The 17,606-nt window shown below is 47.3% G+C and overlaps 1 protein-coding gene across 1 annotated transcript in view; it reads left to right on the plus strand.

The window, feature by feature from the left end:
• The window catches only part of LOC148532543 (uncharacterized), an 88,414-nt gene extending 71,793 nt beyond the window's left edge, over positions 1-16,621 (plus strand). The window contains exons 5-8 of the mRNA XM_088467718.1: positions 2,378-2,472; positions 10,135-10,252; positions 12,898-13,057; positions 15,638-16,621. Coding sequence (XP_088323844.1) covers positions 2,378-2,407 — 30 coding nt within the window. The 3' untranslated portion in view covers positions 2,408-2,472; positions 10,135-10,252; positions 12,898-13,057; positions 15,638-16,621. The remainder of the gene's footprint in view (positions 1-2,377; positions 2,473-10,134; positions 10,253-12,897; positions 13,058-15,637) is intronic.
• Positions 16,622-17,606: the final 985 nt, after the last annotated feature.

The following is a 17,606-nucleotide window of genomic DNA, read 5'->3' on the forward strand; positions in this document are numbered from 1 at the left end:
CTGCTGCTGCCATATATATCTATCTCACCTGCCGGTATTGCTGTTACCTGCCTCCCCCCTCTGTGCTGCTGCTGCCATATATATCTATCTCACCTACCGGTATTGCTGTTACCTGCCTCCCCCCTCTGTGCTGCTTCTGCCATATATATCTATCTCACCTGCCGGTATTGCTGTTACCTGCCCTCCCCCCCTCTGTGCTGCTGCCATATATATCTATCTCACCTGCTGGTATTGCTGTTACCTGCCTCCCCCCTCTGTGCTGCTGCCATATATATCTATCTCACCTGCCGGTATTGCTGTTACCTACCTCCCCCCTCTGTGCTGCTGCTGCCATATATATCTATCTCACCTGCCGGTATTGCTGTTACCTGCCTCTCCCCCTCTGTACTGCTGCTGCCATATATATCTATCTCACCTGCCGGTATTGCTGTTACCTGCCTCCCCCTCCTCTGTGCTGCTGCTGCCATATATGTCTATCTCACCTGCCGGTATTGCTGTTACCTGCCTCCCCCCTCTGTGCTGCTGCTGCCATATATATCTATCTCACCTGCCGGTATTGCTGTTACCTGCCTCCCCCCCTCTGTGCTGCTGCTGCCATATATATCTATCTCACCTGCCAGTATTTCTGTTACCTGCCTCCCCCCCTCTGTGCTGCTGCTGCCATATATATCTATCTCACCTGCTGGTATTGCTGTTACCTGCCTCCCCCTCCTCTGTGCTGCTGCCATATATATCTATCTCACCTGCCGGTATTGCTGTTACCTGCCTCCCCCCTCTGTGCTGCTGCCATATATATCTATCTCACCTGCCGGTATTGCTGTTACCTGCCTCCCCCCTCTGTGCTGCTGCTGCCATATATATCTATCTCACCTGCCGGTATTGCTGTTACCTGCCTCCCCCCCTCTGTTCTGCTGCTGCCATATATATCTATCTCACCTGCCAGTATTTCTGTTACCTGCCTCCCCCCCTCTGTGCTGCTGCTGCCATATATATCTATCTCACCTGCCGGTATTGCTGTTACCTGCCTCCCCCCTCTGTGCTGCTGCTGCCATATATGTCTATCTCACCTGCCGGTATTGCTGTTACCTGCCTCCCCCCTCTGTGCTGCTGCCATATATATCTATCTCACCTGCCGGTATTGCTGTTACCTGCCTCCCTCCCTCTGTGCTGCTGCTGCCATATATATCTATCTCACCTGCCGGTATTGCTGTTACCTGCCTCCCCCTCCTCTGTGCTGCTGCTGCCATATATATCTATCTCACCTGCCGGTATTGCTGTTACCTGCCTCCCCCCTCTGTGCTGCTGCCATATATATCTATCTCACCTGCCGGTATTGCTGTTACCTGCCTCCCCCCTCTGTGCTGCTGCCATATATATCTATCTCACCTGCCGGTATTGCTGTTACCTGCCTCCCTCCCTCTGTGCTGCTTCTGCCATATATATCTATCTCACCTGCTGGTATTGCTGTTACCTGCCTCTCCCCCCTCTGTGCTGCTGCCATATATATCTATCTCACCTGCCGGTATTGCTGTTACCAGCCTCCCCCCTCTGTGCTGCTGCCATATATATCTATCTAACCTGCTGGTATTGCTGTTACCTGCCTCCCTCCCTCTGTGCTGCTTCTGCCATATATATCTATCTCACCTGCTGGTATTGCTGTTACCTGCCTCTCCCCCCTCTGTGCTGCTGCCATATATATCTATCTCACCTGCCGGTATTGCTGTTACCTGCCTCCCCCCCTCTGTGCTGCTGCTGCCATATATATCTATCTCACCTGCCGGTATTGCTGTTACCTGCCTCCCCCCTCTGTGCTGCTGCTGCCATATATATCTATCTCACCTACCGGTATTGCTGTTACCTGCCTCCCTCCCTCTGTGCTGCTTCTGCCATATATATCTATCTAACCTGCTGGTATTGCTGTTACCTGCCTCTCCCCCCTCTGTGCTGCTGCTGCCATATATATCTATCTCACCTGCCGGTATTGCTGTTACCTGCCTCCCCCCTCTGTGCTGCTTCTGCCATATATATCTATCTCACCTGCCGGTATTGCTGTTACCTGCCCTCCCCCCCTCTGTGCTGCTGCCATATATATCTATCTCACCTGCCGGTATTGCTGTTACCTGCCTCCCCCCTCTGTGCTGCTGCCATATATATCTATCTCACCTGCCGGTATTGCTGTTACCTGCCTCCCCCCTCTGTGCTGCTGCTGCCATATATATCTATCTCACCTGCCGGTATTGCTGTTACCTACCTATCTAATAGTCTTGCAGGGATTTCCCCATAACTATACAGTGAAGACTCTATAATATCTCTGCTCTTTTTATTTTATTTAGGTAATTCATAAATGTATATACTGTACTTTATTCTCTTATTTCAGGTGGTAATACAGGCTCGAGCTGGATCATAAACATATGCATCGTCCTGTTTTTGGTTGGTTTGGGAATGCTTCTAACAGTGCTGTGCTACAAGCGGGTATGTATTATTTTATATTTTGATCTATTTATTTTGTCCCCTTTCGATCCGTGCTGGTGCTTTTTCCTCATCTGAGCATGGTCTAAAATGATGATACATTACACACCATTTTTGTATTATATGTTAATGGCTGCATACTCATTAGACCACATTTAAGCCTGGTACACAACTTGCAAACGATGCGATGTCATCAACGATTTCCCTTGAACTCTCGGGCAAGCGATCTAGTGCATACACACTGTGCAATCTTCAAAACGGCCAAATGATATATCCTGCATCGTTTGGTAGTCAGATTGTTACCTATATAATGTCACCATATCGCCTGGTCGTTAGGTAGAGCGTACACACTGCACAATCTGAAGGGGAATGGTTAATGAGATTGACAGATCTTCCTGCACGTAGAGAAGGTTTGAAGATGCGACTAACGAGGCTGCGGGAGCGCGCATATTGCGTACAGACTTGGCGATTGGAACGATTTGTCATTCAGATGCGTCGGAATCGGCCATATTGTTCAAAATATTGTCTAGTGTGTAGGGGTCTTTAGGAAATGCTTAACCAGCGCCTATTTTCATCATAGCCAACTAGAAGGGCAGATTTTATTTGTTTTTAAAGCCTTTTTTTGCCACAGTTAATATATTGTTTATTTTCATAATGTTCATTATATTATGCACCACTGTATAGAAAATATGTAATCATTAACAGACCATAACCCACTGGAACTTACAATCTAAATTTCCTGTTCACCGTGTCTGGGGACAGATAGGCCTATTTTTTATGTGGAGGTCTGAAGCTGTAGTCCTCCCATGATGCTTTCCAGACACTCAGCTAATCAGATGGTTGGCCATAAAGTATAAACATTTTATATTTCTAGTTTCCTCACAAAACAATGCAATATTTATACTTTTTATAGTTTAAAGAGACATTGGGTCCGATAGTGTAGGGGCTGTACATGCCGACATGCCACTGGCCACACCCACACAACATTTGGCCACTCCCACACATTTGCTCACACCCACACAGCACTGGCCACACCTCCTTTGCAGCATTCACATGCTTTGTTTACTTATGTAAATGAGTTGTTATGCGCCGCACAAGGATTGGTTCCCAGTCCTGTTAAATGTTGTTGAGCACGTCATTGTAGCCAGCCCTCTGACGAAGTAATTTACGAAACGCGTCAAATAGTGTCTACACTGACATTTTTTCCTGTACCCTGGTGTTCCGTGCTTTCGTGGAGTGGAGGTCCGGATTCCGGCTCTCTGTGATCTCTGGCGACCGCCAGAGACACGTGGTGACGGGATCGGAGGAGTCAGCTGCTGACAGATGGAGCCTGCCATGGGGAATACAGTAACTATACCATGTGGTACCCAGCCTACAGAGCTTTTATTATAGGTACAGGCAGTGGCGTAACTAGGGCAGGGCGAGTGGGGTACGTGCCCTGGGCGCCGTGGCCCCCCGCGCCGCCGGCCATGGTACCGGCCCGCCCTAGTTAGCCAGTGTAGCGCCGACCGCAGTGAGTGCGATCAGCGCTACACATTTACAAAGGACCGGCGCTAGGCTTCCCAGTGCCGGTCCTGTGCTGCACAGCTGAGCCCCTTCTCTCACCCTGAGCGCTTGCCCAATAGTGTCAGGAGGAGGGTGGCAGGCGGGTGGGCTCAGACTGTGCTAACACACACATCTCCGCCAGCACGGCAGCGATGTGTGTGTTATTCAGCAGCCAATGAGAGTCAGGCAGACTCTCATTGGCTGCTGCTACACACACATCCTCTGCCAGCACTGGCGGAGATGTGTGTGAATCAGCAGCCAATGAGAGTCAGACTCTCATTGACTGCTGCGCACCCACTGTAAGAGCCGGGCTTCTGTCCCGCTCCTGCAGTGGGTAATGGGAGAGACGTCATGAGGTCATGATGTCTCTCCCATAATGCATAGCGCGCCAGCCTGGGAGGACTGACGTGCGGCGGCGGGAGCGGTGGCCTGATCAGGAGCGTGGATTCAGGTAAGTGTTTTGTTTTTTTTGTAACTTGTGTGTCTGCACTTCGGGGGGGGGCTACTACTTCTGGGGACACTATCACTTGGGGGGGGGGCTACTACTACTGGGGACACTATCACTTGGGGGGGCTACTACTACTACTACTGGGGACACTATCACTTGGGGGGGCTTCTACTACTGGGGACACTATCACTTGGGGGGGCTACTACTACTACTGGGGACACTATCACTTGGGGGGGCTACTACTGCTGGGGACACTATCACTTGGGGGGCTACTACTACTGGGGACACTATCACTTGGGGGGGCTCCTACTACTGGGGACACTATCACTTGGGGGGGCTACTACTACTGGGGACACTATTACTGGGGGGGCTACTACTACTGGGGACACTATTACTGGGGGGGCTACTACTACTGGGGACACTATCACTTGGGGGGGCTACTACTACTGGGGACACTATTACTGGGGGGGGCTACTACTACTGGGGACACTATTACTGGGGGGGGCTACTACTACTGGGGACACTATTACTGGGGGGGCTACTACTACTAGGGACACTATTACTGGGGGGAGCTACTACTACTGGGGACACTATTACTGGGGGGCTACTACTACTAGGGACACTATTACTGGGGGGGAGCTACTACTACTGGAGACACTATTACTGGGGGGAGCTACTACTACTGGGGACACTATTACTGGGGGGCTACTACTACTAGGGACACTATTACTGGGGGGAGCTACTACTACTGGGGACACCATTACTGGGGGCACTGCATCACGAGGGGGAACGTCTACTGGGGGGGGACTACTACTGGTGGCACTATTTAAGGGGCTTACTACTAGGGGACCACTACTGGGGGCACTAAATAGGGAGGACCACTACAGGGGGCCCTGTATAGGGGGTCACTGGATAGGGGAGGGGATCACTGCTGGGGGCCTGCATAAGGGGGACCACTACTGGAGGCACTGAATAAGGGGAAATAATGAGGGGCTGTATAAGGGGGACCACTACTGGGGGTACTGTATAAGGGGCACTACTGGGGTTAAGGTGCATATGGAAAGTAATGTGATGATAAAGGGGTGTGTCATGTTGACCATGCCCAGTTTTCGTCGCGGTCACATGCAGGGGGGGGGGGCCCTCCATTTTTACATTTGCCCTGGGCTCCAAATACCCTAGTTACGCCGCTGGGTACAGGCAATATTTGCTTATACCTGGAGTGTTTTATATATCTCTATTTTTATAAATACAATTCATGCACTATTAGGCGCCTCCTTCTTTATTTATTGACGGTGTCTCTAATACATATTATACACAAACACACACACACACACCTAGTAATGTATAAAAGTGAAATGTATGTTTGTGTGTTGCTCAATCAGCAGCAAAATCACCAAACAAAAACCAAATTCAGAGAAACCTGTGTCTCGGCTTCCAGGCACATGTCTTGCTCTGTTACACATATCAGGAAGTGTACACCATCACTAGGTAACAGACCAAAAGCAGCATAAGTATTCCTGACATCTAAAGGTATATATTTAATCAGTGGCGTCAGAAGGGGGGTGCGGGGGGTGCGGGCCGCACCCGGGTGTCACCCGCCGAGGGGTGACACCAAGGTGCAGGTTCCCCCTCGGTGACAGGAGGCGGGTGCTGCACTGTAACATCATGTGCAGCACTCGGCTCCTGTCACAGAGAAGGAGCCTGCACTGCCCGCACCTCCGGCACCCCCCATTGATAACTAACTACCGGCGGTCTCGGGACGCGAAGCCACGCCCCGTTCCCAAGGCCACGCCTCCTCAATCGAGGCCACGCCCCTTTTCGGCGAAGTGCGCAGCTCCGCCGCGCTCAAGGCATCCCTCCCCGCACCGGGTGCCACCGCGGGGAGGGACGCCACTGTATTTAATATCAATTTATAGTTTAGAAAAAAAAGCTAGAAAACTGTGATCACCCACAGTGAAAATACAACTGTAACAAGTCCTACTAATACATCTAAAATACTTAATGGAACAAAGAAAAAATTAAGTCCTCTCAAACCAAAAATTAACATCACGATCCCAGTTGGTTTCTAATTACAGAAAACATTTGATTTGATTGGGCACTGTTCACGCTAAATGAACACTATCCAACGGGCTTCTCTTTGAATTATACCTATGTCACCACCCTGCAGAGATTTTGGTCAATTATCAATGGTCATACACTTTAAACTTGCTAGCGAATGTTTCATAAGATCAAAATGACGGGCAATAGGCTTATCGGATGATCCATCAGCAAAAGCACTTCTAATTGGGTATCTATGATTTGCAACTTGCTCTCTGAAAGTACAGATAGTCTTTCCAACATATGCCAACCTGCTGTTATGAAATGGGTATTATCTTTTGAGGATATAGTCCCGCAACAGCCTTGAGGGCTGGTATACTTGACTAGCTTCGGCCGTGGAGCAGCTTTGAGAGCTGGAAGACCTTGGCTTGTTGTGGCCTGTGGGCCGTAGGATAAGATGCGGCCTTTGGGCCATGTAGCAGCCTTGAGGGCTGGTAAGCCTTGGCTTGTTGTGGCCGCTGCGAGACTTGTGCCGCTGGGTTGACACAGGCGGTGGTACACTGGATTGCATACTTTGAATGCTGGATTGCAACCTGTGCCGCCGGGTTAACACAAGCAGTCGGACGCTGGAGTGCGGCCTGTGCCAACCGGGTTGACAAAAGCTGCTGGACACTTTGTGCCGCCAGGTTGACACAAACAACTGGACGCTGGATTGCGCACTCTGGACATGGAGGACCTGATTCACACCAGATCACTAGATGCGGACGCTCGCTCCCAGAGTATGCAAATCCAGCACACACCCAGCAAGGCAGGCGATCGCACGGCACGGCATTAGCACGCCCACTATGTCTTGGCGAGCAATCACTTTGTGTATGCAGACGCCTATTAGCGTGTGTTGAAACGCCCACTTGCGCACATCCTCTCCAGGAAGTGTCTTTAAACATCGGTACATCGAGGACCATTGGCAGAGATCGCAGCGCTTGTGGTTGCCTTTACCCTACCGCAAGCACAGCGAGCATTTCAGTGTGAAAACCAGCCAGGTGACGTGTACTATGACGCTGCCTGGTAATTATGCACGCCTCTGAAATGGCGTTACGACACTCAGGCACGCCTGCATTCACACCTCCACTCCCCCGTTTTTACTGGCCTGCCTCTGTTACCACCTACAAATGGCCTCTGCTGTCACTCATTACACTGGGCTGTCTTTGCTGGGTGAGCGAGCGGTCCCCGATTGCTCGGAGTAGTTCGCGCACGCACACTGCGATCAATACGCATGCGCAGATTAGCGAACATCGGCAACAACGAGGGGACGCTTGCTAGCGACCGGGTCTGAATCAGGCCCTGAGTGCACTCTGTGCCGTCTGGATGATACAAACGGCAGGGAGCAGGTATGCGGACCATGCCGCCTAGATGACAAAAATGGCAGGTGAAACACAGTTGACAGGAGAACTGGGTACTCGACTGGAAAACAGGAGATTGAGCCAGAACCGGAAACACATGAAACGCCATCACCGGCATTGGAGCAGCCTTCGCACCAGCAGGAAATAGCCACAGGAGCCAATACAGGACAGACCAAGGATGATGAAAAACTGATGGGGAGGAGTTCAGCGAACAATCGCCCGGCATTCGCCTCGCCCTGCGTTCTCAGTGCAGCGGCTTGTGACACCTGCAAGGGCAAAACTACATAATCCGTAGTACAAGTGACATGATGTATGTCAATCTTACCCCCAGATTGTGAATGTCTGCAAAAGGAACCAGTAACTATCGCACTGCATGTTGTACACCCAGTGCACTTGTAGCATCCTTTCCGTGGATTTCATAGCCATGAGGATCCCTGTTTAGTCTGGAAATTCAATGTGGTCTCATCAAAAAATCTTGTGGGTTTAGTCCACTTATAGAAGAACTTGGGTCTCTTACTTTCCATACCCAATCTGGGGTCAGTCTTTATAATGTCCCAATATTTGCAAATTGGTTTACTAAAATGAGCAGACTTCGTATCAAGTGTGGTAGTGATCACCATTATCTTATCTTTCACCACCATATTTTCCTAGGTATCATCATTAAATTTCTATCTGCCCATAATGAGACACTTGTTGACAGTGTCTGGTGTGTAACCTTGCTCTCTGAATCTAGCAGCCATCTCATCAAGTTGCCTTTCAGCCTATACTCCGTCAGTATTAGTTTCTCAGAACTCCCATAAATTGATATATAGGCAATCCACTTTTCAATGTCTGTGATAACTCCTAGCACACAGGAAAGTATTCTCGTCTGTTGGCTTTTTTATATAGAGTCTAAAATATTGCAGGATGGTGGGACTCTACTTGAGGAAGATATAGCTTTCCTCATATTCAACCATGTGAAAATTAGTGTTACCTGGTGATAAATTTGATCACATCGCGGTCCCAGTATTTTGCATGTAATAATCACCATACCACCAATGATTATTTTCCAGTTTCAGTGTGCACACAAATTCAATAGGGGAAGCATTATAAGGACCCCTAGATAATCTATAGCATACAGAATCTATGTGTGGATAGCTTTCCTGCTAGACTGCAGACTTGGCAGGGCTCTGGGGGAGCCGGCAGGGAACCTTTGTGCTTCCCAAAAAGGTGACATGACCGGCCGGGGAGAGGGGTGTACTTGCGACATGCCTCCAATTTGGTGCTGGTCTTCCCTTCCCCGCCCCCCCCAAGCTCCCCCTTCATGGTGAATAGATGCCATGCGCATGTGCACGGCACTATTCACCCAGCTGTGATCGTTCACCGCAACTTTTCCCACTTGTAGGCCACTGCGGCCTGTGAATGGGGTAGGCTCAGGGCATGCTGTTTTAGCGGTGCGCCACTAAAATGGCAGGGCGCTTTTTGCCCTTTTAAAATCCGTGGTGCCCCGCTATAACAGCCTAGTGGGAACACTAGTGGAATCACTGTATATAGTGAAGAGATGCCACAAAAAGGAGGTTATCTGGAATGTCAGTTAATGATCTAAGTAATGTCTAGTTATGTGAATGTCACTTTTTTGTCACCTGCACTACTATGGGCTGTAGTATACAATTGACAAATTGTGCAGTAGGCTGCAGGACAGAGCCCCCTGGTAGGTCTGCTAGTGAGTCTGTCCATGCTTTTGTGATTTTTTTTTTTCTTGGGCATACTGTGTGTGTTTGCATTAATGGGTGTGTTTTTTTTTTAGTCACTTTCACCAAATCAGATGCAGCCTGTGTTTAAACTTGTCCCACAGTACCCTTAAGTCAGGTCCCTCCAGGCGCACACAAATTTGCTTTAATGTCACCACCACTTACTGTATTTTGGCCACACTTCTATCACTAATATATATTGCTTTACCTACAAAAATTCTACAGAGCACTATCTGATAAGAAGCAACAGGTTATTCCCAAGTTCAGCTAATAGCGTGGTGTAAGAGACTGGTAACTGTGTGTTTCTCTTGCAGGTCTTCTAGGTAACACCTTGCACAAATAGTGGAAGCATAGATTAATTGTTGGAGAGAGGTTGGTGGCTTAATATGAACATATGGAATGATACTTGGAACACAAGCTAGCATAATTAGAAATGGTATTTAGAATGTTTTTGTCTTAAATGTCTGAAGCCAATATAATTAATTAGTAACTTGTCCTGTTTTAGAGTCAAAGGAGAAACTTCTTTTGTGAGGCGTCAGGTACGGAAGAGCCTCATCCAGAAAGTATCCCTATGACTAGTATCCCTATGACGAGTGGGGTCCCAGATGATCAGGAGAACACAGGTAAGTTGTTTTGTTTTTTTTTCTCCTCTTTAATTAACTCTCCTGATTCCACAAAAGGAATCGGTATGAAATACCGGCGGCCACATGGCCGGCAGTTCGAATGCCGGCAGCGGCAGCCCAACAGTGCTGGAAATCCCGATCGTCCTTAGGTAAGTACAAACTAACCTAACCTCCCCCCCAAGTGCCTAAACCTAACCCCCCCTTCCCCGCTGCCTAAACTTAAGTCCCCGGGGGAGTGCCTAACCCTAACCTCCCCCTGGGGGTGCCTAACCGTAACCACCCCTTCCTTAGCCTAACCCTAACCCTCCCAGGGGGTGCCTAACCCAAAGTCCCCCCCGGGAGCCCTAAACCTAACCCTCCCCCCTGTCTGCTCGCGGCGCCCGGCATCCTGATCCTTCGATCAGGATGCCGGGCACCGGTCTCCCGATGTTGGTAAAATGCCCTACGTCTACATCTACACGCCGGGCATTTCACCCTCGCCGGGATATAACAGTCGGGAAGCCGGCTGTCGGTATAATGTCAGCCGGCTTCCTGATTGCCTCCCCCACAAAAATACCTTTTTTGTCTTGTGCTAAACTATTCTTTATCATGTGGCCCCCTGTGCCCATGGTTTCTGATGCATGCTTTGTACAATATAAACAGACATGTAACAGCAGTGCAGAGGAAACCAGACATTGCCATTTGTATGCTTATAGGAAAACTTAATCCCCCCCCCCCCCTTTAAAATAGCAGAGGCTCCCAAACTCCACCATTACAGTCCACGTTTTACGGAGATCTATACTTGAGCACAGGTGACTTAATTAATACCTCAGTCAATTTGATTTTTAACCGTCTGGACTCAACCATGGATTTCCTTTAAAACCTGGACTGCTATGGTGGAGTTTGGGAACCTCTGCCCTATAGTAATATGGACATGCAGATTCATTAAGTATTATCATGCTGACTGTCCTTCATATGCTATTATCCAGAGGCTGAATCGCACTCACTGTTGGGTAAAGTGAACACATTCTGTCTCAAAATCTGATAGGTGATGTAGTATAGAGTCTGTATGAACTACAGCTTCCACGAAGCAATGCAGAGAGCCCTGGGGTGGGATGTATAATTTTTTCGCATTTAGAATGTGATGTAACAGGCGGCTTATTGTCTAAAACGTTTAATATATCAGCATCCAGTATCACCTGTATATATAAATATAAACTAGTCTGGACAGTGTAGGAGGTCACAGACCGTCCCGGCTGCCCATTGCAGAACACCTCTTGCGTACAGTTCCAGGTTTATGACCAGGGGATTAAAGTGCTCATGTCACTGTGCAGTCATCGGTATGCGCAAGCTGCAGGGAACAGTGAGTAGGTTTCTTTTGGATGACTCTCCGGGGACTTTTGCTAAAAGAAACCCATGGGCCTCTATAGGTAATGCCATCTAATGATGGTGATAGCTAGCGGGCACAAGCTCTGGAAAGTTGCTCTTTCTAGAACTCGCTGCATGTGGACACATCGAAATTCCATAGAAACCTATGGGGACTGCTGTGGCGCGAGATATCTGCGGCAGACCCTTTTTTGATCCATATGTGATGCGGGATTTACCACGTTTTTTTCAATTTGATACATCCCGCCCCTAGTCAGACATGTCACATACAAAAGTGTTCTCATTCACCTAGCGTTTTTTTCATAACATGGACTGAGTCACTTGGAGCTACTCAGATTCTCCGCCATTGGTAGCTTTGTGTACTTTTTCTGAAATTTTGCGTCTTAAACGCATCATAGGAGCACATAAAGAAGCTCGCATTGTACCAAAAGCACTCCAAGGCTTGCGGCAGCACGACCCTACCGCAAGGGTCTCGTCACAAGCCCGATGGTCGCGATGGTCTTGACCATCGCGACCATCATTTTGGCCGCTCGCTATTGCTGTGGGTGGTCAGCCACAGCTATGCGAGCGGCCTGGAGGCCGCTCCAAAAAGGAGGAGGGACAGCCCTGATTCAGAGCGAGCGCTCTGTCAGAACGTCCGGCTCTGAATCAGGGCCTCTGTCTCTGGCTTTTTCTACCCATATTTGCGACAAGCTGGGTACACACTACACGATATATCGTTCCGACGCGGATCGGAAATGATATATCATGCAGTGTGTAGGTCCAATCGCACGTGCACGAGTGTTATAATTACGTCGTTCTGTGGCTGGGTACACACCAAATGGTGCTTAACCAGTTTTAGTTGCACACCGAAGTACTGCCAGCCCCAATTGTTAGTGTACCCTTGCATTGTACTTCATATTATTGATGCATTTTTAAGGAAAAAGACTCAAGGCTTGGGTAAGTCGCAGATCATTTCAGGGATCATTTACTAACACTGCATTTAGATTTAAAATTTGCAAAGAACCACAGCAACCAATCAGCAATTACCTTTTATTTGTCTAGTACCAGTTGGACAAAGAAAACCAGTGTCTAATTGGTTACTATGGTTTAGTGCAATTTTTACATTTACAGTAATTCCAGTGTTGAGACATATACCGTACTATCTCTGTTATTACTTATGCCTTTCATTAAACACTAGATAGTGATAATTGTTGCTCCTTTAGAAAAAAACGCATTAAGCTATTTTACATTTTTGTTGTATTACATTTAATTTTGACTACTGTTTTTATCTCTGCTAGGACAAGACCTCCATGACCGCAGCGATGACATTTCCTCCACATGTGATGAGACAACTGGGCATTTACTTGAATATAAGGCTGTTAACCAATCTACACCAACCTAAATCTCTTCCCTTATCTCAAAATATCTCCCAGCACCTGTTCTAAAATTATATAGATGGTATGTAATAAGTTTGTAGTTTGGTAAGGGAATTCATAAGTCTGTGTTAGCATGCAGTGGATGATATAATGTGATCTTGTCTGTAATGTTATCATCTACACTGTAGCAGTGGCGTAAGTTCATCCCAGTCGCCCGGAGGCAAGTTCTAATTTAGCGCCCCCCCCAAGAAATAAAGGGCAAATAAACGTGATGTATATCTATCAATCTATACATGCGCATGCAAACGCACAAGCATACAAACACACTGAAATAGAATGTTTCTATTGGGCCTATTTGCTAAAGTAAATTTGCAGGATATGCACAGGGAGAATACCTTTGTTGCTGCTGCCTCTTGGTATATTTCCACCCATAAACCGTCTCTACGCCATTTTTTATTTGAAAACAAAACAGTCAAATGATCTGTCTACAACAAGTAATTTTGTGTTACCTACACATTTCCTTCTACCTGTACCCCCTTATGTCTGTCCGTGCCTCTATATGTGTAGGCTCGCCAGATCATCCTTATTAATTCAGGACACACGTGAATTACACAGGTTCTGTGGCTGACTTCAAGTCCCCATATCACCTGGTTTTCATCAGCCACAGCAGGGGCATTTCTAGAGAGGAGGGGGCCCGTGCGCAGTCTCCGACGCGGGCCTCTCCTCTCTGTCTGGCGGTCGGCAATGCACTGAGCTGTGCGCGGCCAGCGCCGGAATTATAGACTCTGGGCACTAGAGTGTGCCCAGAGTCTATAGAGTATGCTCAGGTCACCGGGAAAATGACCGCGGTGGCCACTTTCCCTGCACTGCACATGCGCAAACAACGAGAAAATGACCGCGGTGGCCACTTTCCCTGCACTGCACATGTGCAAACAACGAGAAAATGACCGCGGTGGCCACTTTCCCTGCACTGCACATGCGCAAACGACGAGAAAATGGCCACGGTGGCCATTTTCCAGTCGTCTTTACAGCACCGGACCCCCGTGCCGACGTGGGACTCCGGAGAGGTAAGTAATACTATGGGTGCAGGGTGTGCGGGGCCCCCTGGACCCAGGGGCCCGTGTGCCCCGCACACCCTTCACCCATTATAGCTACACCCCTGGCTACAGAACCTGTGTAATCCACATGTATCCTGAGATAAAGGGATGATATGGCAAGCCTACAAACTTGTGCCCCATTCTGACTCTCAGTTCCCCCCTCCTATCTTTCTGTGCCTCAATCTGCACCCCTTCTGTCTGTCTGGGCCCTTTGTACCTTTTGCGTCTCTATGCCCCCTTGTGCCTCTATCTGTGCCCCCCTCTACTAGTTTTTCTTTTCTAAACTTTCCTCCCTCTCCCCCCCCCCCCCTTTTCTCTCCTGGCCACCATGATACTAACCCCCCCCCTCTCCCCCGCACATGTTGAAAGCAATTTCCCCTCACTTTGTTATTCTTCTTACCTCTTACCTTGGCTGGGATATCTATAGCCGGGGTCTCCATCCCCTCCATGCCGCTCAGGGTGAGTCACAGCACTGGTGGCTGTCCGCGGACACCACTGCCCCAGCTTATGTGCTGGCTGCTTTCCCGACTCCTGCGCACTCCCCACAGTGTGTGACAGCCATCCTTGGCATCTACGCGGCACGCCCAGCCACACTGTCTGTGTATCCTGGCTCCCACTCAGCAGGCAGGCGGCTCAGGGTCGCGGTCACATGTCATGTGACGTCCGCGACCTGAGCAGTGGGTCCAGGTCGCGGTGCAAAGGGTCCAGGGCGCCGCTGAGCATCAGATCGGCAATCAGCTTGGCGACTCCTCATTATAGCAACAGGAAGGAAGACACGGAGCGGGGGACAATGGAGGAGGTGGCCCCTTCAGGCCTGGAGCCCGGCGGAAACTGCCTCCATTGTCTCCGGCAGTTCCGCCACTGCACTGTAGTGTACAATAGTCTGTTCATACTGGTTGTATTATCAGCATGCAGGAAAGGGATTGATTATGGAGTTTTTGTAATATGTGTTCATGGAAGTTGAATTAATAACAGCTTTGAATGGTAATAAGTAATTACCGTGTGGAAGGTAATCTGCAGTTTATTAAAGATGGTGTCGAAGCTGAATAATTGGCTGAGACAAGTTCAGTTTAAAATTTAATCGCAGCGACGCCATCTTGCGAATGGCCGCAAGACTCCATTTTAGAAATGAGATCGCAAGACGCCATTTTGCGAATGGCCGCCTAAGCGCCATTTTAGGTAAACTCACAGTATAGTACATGTGGCGATATTTATATTAGCACTATGCGATCGCTTCTTTCATCATTTCTCATACACGCAATAATACTCACAAGAGCGCTATTAACTAGTCGCATATTAGCGAATGCATAGGACTTTGTATGAAATCGCTGAAAAAGTAGCTTTATGCGCACGCATCTGCCCCAAGTTAACTAGCGTCCTTATACAAAACCCTGAACACCCACACATTTCATATTCACTCATAAGGTTCAATAAGCATCAGATGTATGATTTAAGTTTGCTTAGTTAGTTTAAATGCTGAGAAATAAAGGTATTTGATAAATAAGGTATTATACATGATAAGCAAGGTGTGTTTGGTCTTGTTCTGATGCGTACGCTTTTTACAGCATTCCGGTGTTATCGGTGGAGAGATCGCATCATGCAAACTCAAGTTATGGATCGCAGAACTTACAAGCAACTAAATATTTAACTGTTGGAATGTTACAGGAGGCGTTACTAGAAAGATTCCCCTGCTGTTAGAGGCAGGGGGAGTCTATTTGAACCAGCCTGTTAAATGTGCTGTAACATATGCTTCTCCTCTGGGAACCAATGACATCAGCAGGAAATTTCCCCTTTGTCCTGTGTTAGTCTGGGGGGGATAAATATCTGTGCCCGAATACTGGTTTTTTAGTCCATGCTGAATGCTGAATGAACTGAGGGTCTCTATTTTGATGCCTAGCTCTGGGTCCGGAGGCGCAGCGTATGTATACTGTACTTGGGTCTGTATTATTTCCTTTTACGCCTAAATTGTGTATGTATCAGTTGCGTGTAACTGACTGAACTTTTATCTGAATAATACTTGTGCATTGGAACCACAGATTCCACTCCTGTCTTTATTTGCGGTCATACTGCGTACGCAATTAGCGTTATTTTTAGAGGTTTATAGGAAGGTTTTCAGAAGGTATAGGCAGGGGTATATAGAGGTTCTGATCCAGTTTCGTTAGTGGCTACCTCCATGTGGTGTGAACGAAGGAAATTCCATGTGCTCCACGTTTCCCCATTGAATCATGTGCTCGATTCAATGGAAGTTGTGAATTACTACTCTTGTGATCATAGTTATAATTCTACCCAGTTTTGGTGTTGTATAGTACAAATAGGTTGTTATAGGTATTATAATTATGATCATTAATGGATATATGATTTACAGAAGTTACAACATTATGCAAGTTTTCTTACTTTCAAAATGGAGTGTATTATGTGAGTTTTCAAAATGGAGTTTGTCTAGAGACCAAAAAGCATACATGGTGATAATGATGGCATGCATCTCAGTTTTTTTTTTGTTGTATCTTCTACATACACCATACCCTTATATATGAGATAAAAAAAAAAATGTAAATACTCTATTTATAGTAAATAAAACATATATTTAACCTATGACTGCATTTTGTCTGTGTTTTAATATGTACACTCAAGATTGCATTTATTTCTTGATTCCCCCCCCCCCCCCTTTGCCTTGCTTGAACTAGATGAAGAAGAAAAAAAGAGAGGGGGGGAGAGGATTTCTGCACTAGCTGATCTTATAGAATTTACCGCTAATATATTTGGAAAAAGACAACTATGTCCTGTATATTACAAAAGTGGCGATGTTCTCAAAGAGTGAATCAATTACAAGGGAAAGAAAGAACTGTTATGAGTAGGGGCACTCTTGCTAATTATACAATATTAAACCTAACTTTTATTTCGATTTACCTTCCACCAATCCCAACAATCCTGTGTTATACATAGTATATGTTATACAGTCAGGTGCATAAATATTGGGACATTGACATAATTGTCATATTTTGGCCTCTATTCACCACCACAATGGCTTTGAAATGAAACAAACAAGATGTGCTTTACCTGCAGACTTTCAGATTTAATTTGAGGGTAATTACATCCAAATCAGGTGAACGGTGTAGGAATTACAACGGTTTCTATATGTGCCTCCCACTTTTTAAGGGGCCAAAAGTAATGGGACTATCAACTCAAAAGCTATTTCATGGACAGGTGTCGGCTATTCCCTCATTATTTCATTATCAATTAAGCAGGTAAAAGGTCTGGAGTTGATTCTAGGTGTGACATTTGTATTTGGAATCAGTTGCTGTCGACTCTCAATATGAGATCCAAAGAGCTGTCACTATCAGTGAAGCAAGCCATCATTAGGCTGAAAAATCAAAACAAACCCATCAGAGAGATAGCAAAAACATTAGGTGAGGCCAAATCAACTGTTTGGAACATTCTTAAAAAGAAAGAACGCACCAGAGAGCTCAGCAACACCAAAAGACCTGGAAGACCACGGAAAACAACTGTGGTGGATGACAGAAGAATTATTTCCCT

This window comes from Taudactylus pleione, unplaced genomic scaffold (assembly GCF_031769625.1).
Source record: "Taudactylus pleione unplaced genomic scaffold, aTauple2 ptg000073l, whole genome shotgun sequence".
NCBI lineage: Eukaryota > Metazoa > Chordata > Amphibia > Anura > Myobatrachidae > Taudactylus > Taudactylus pleione.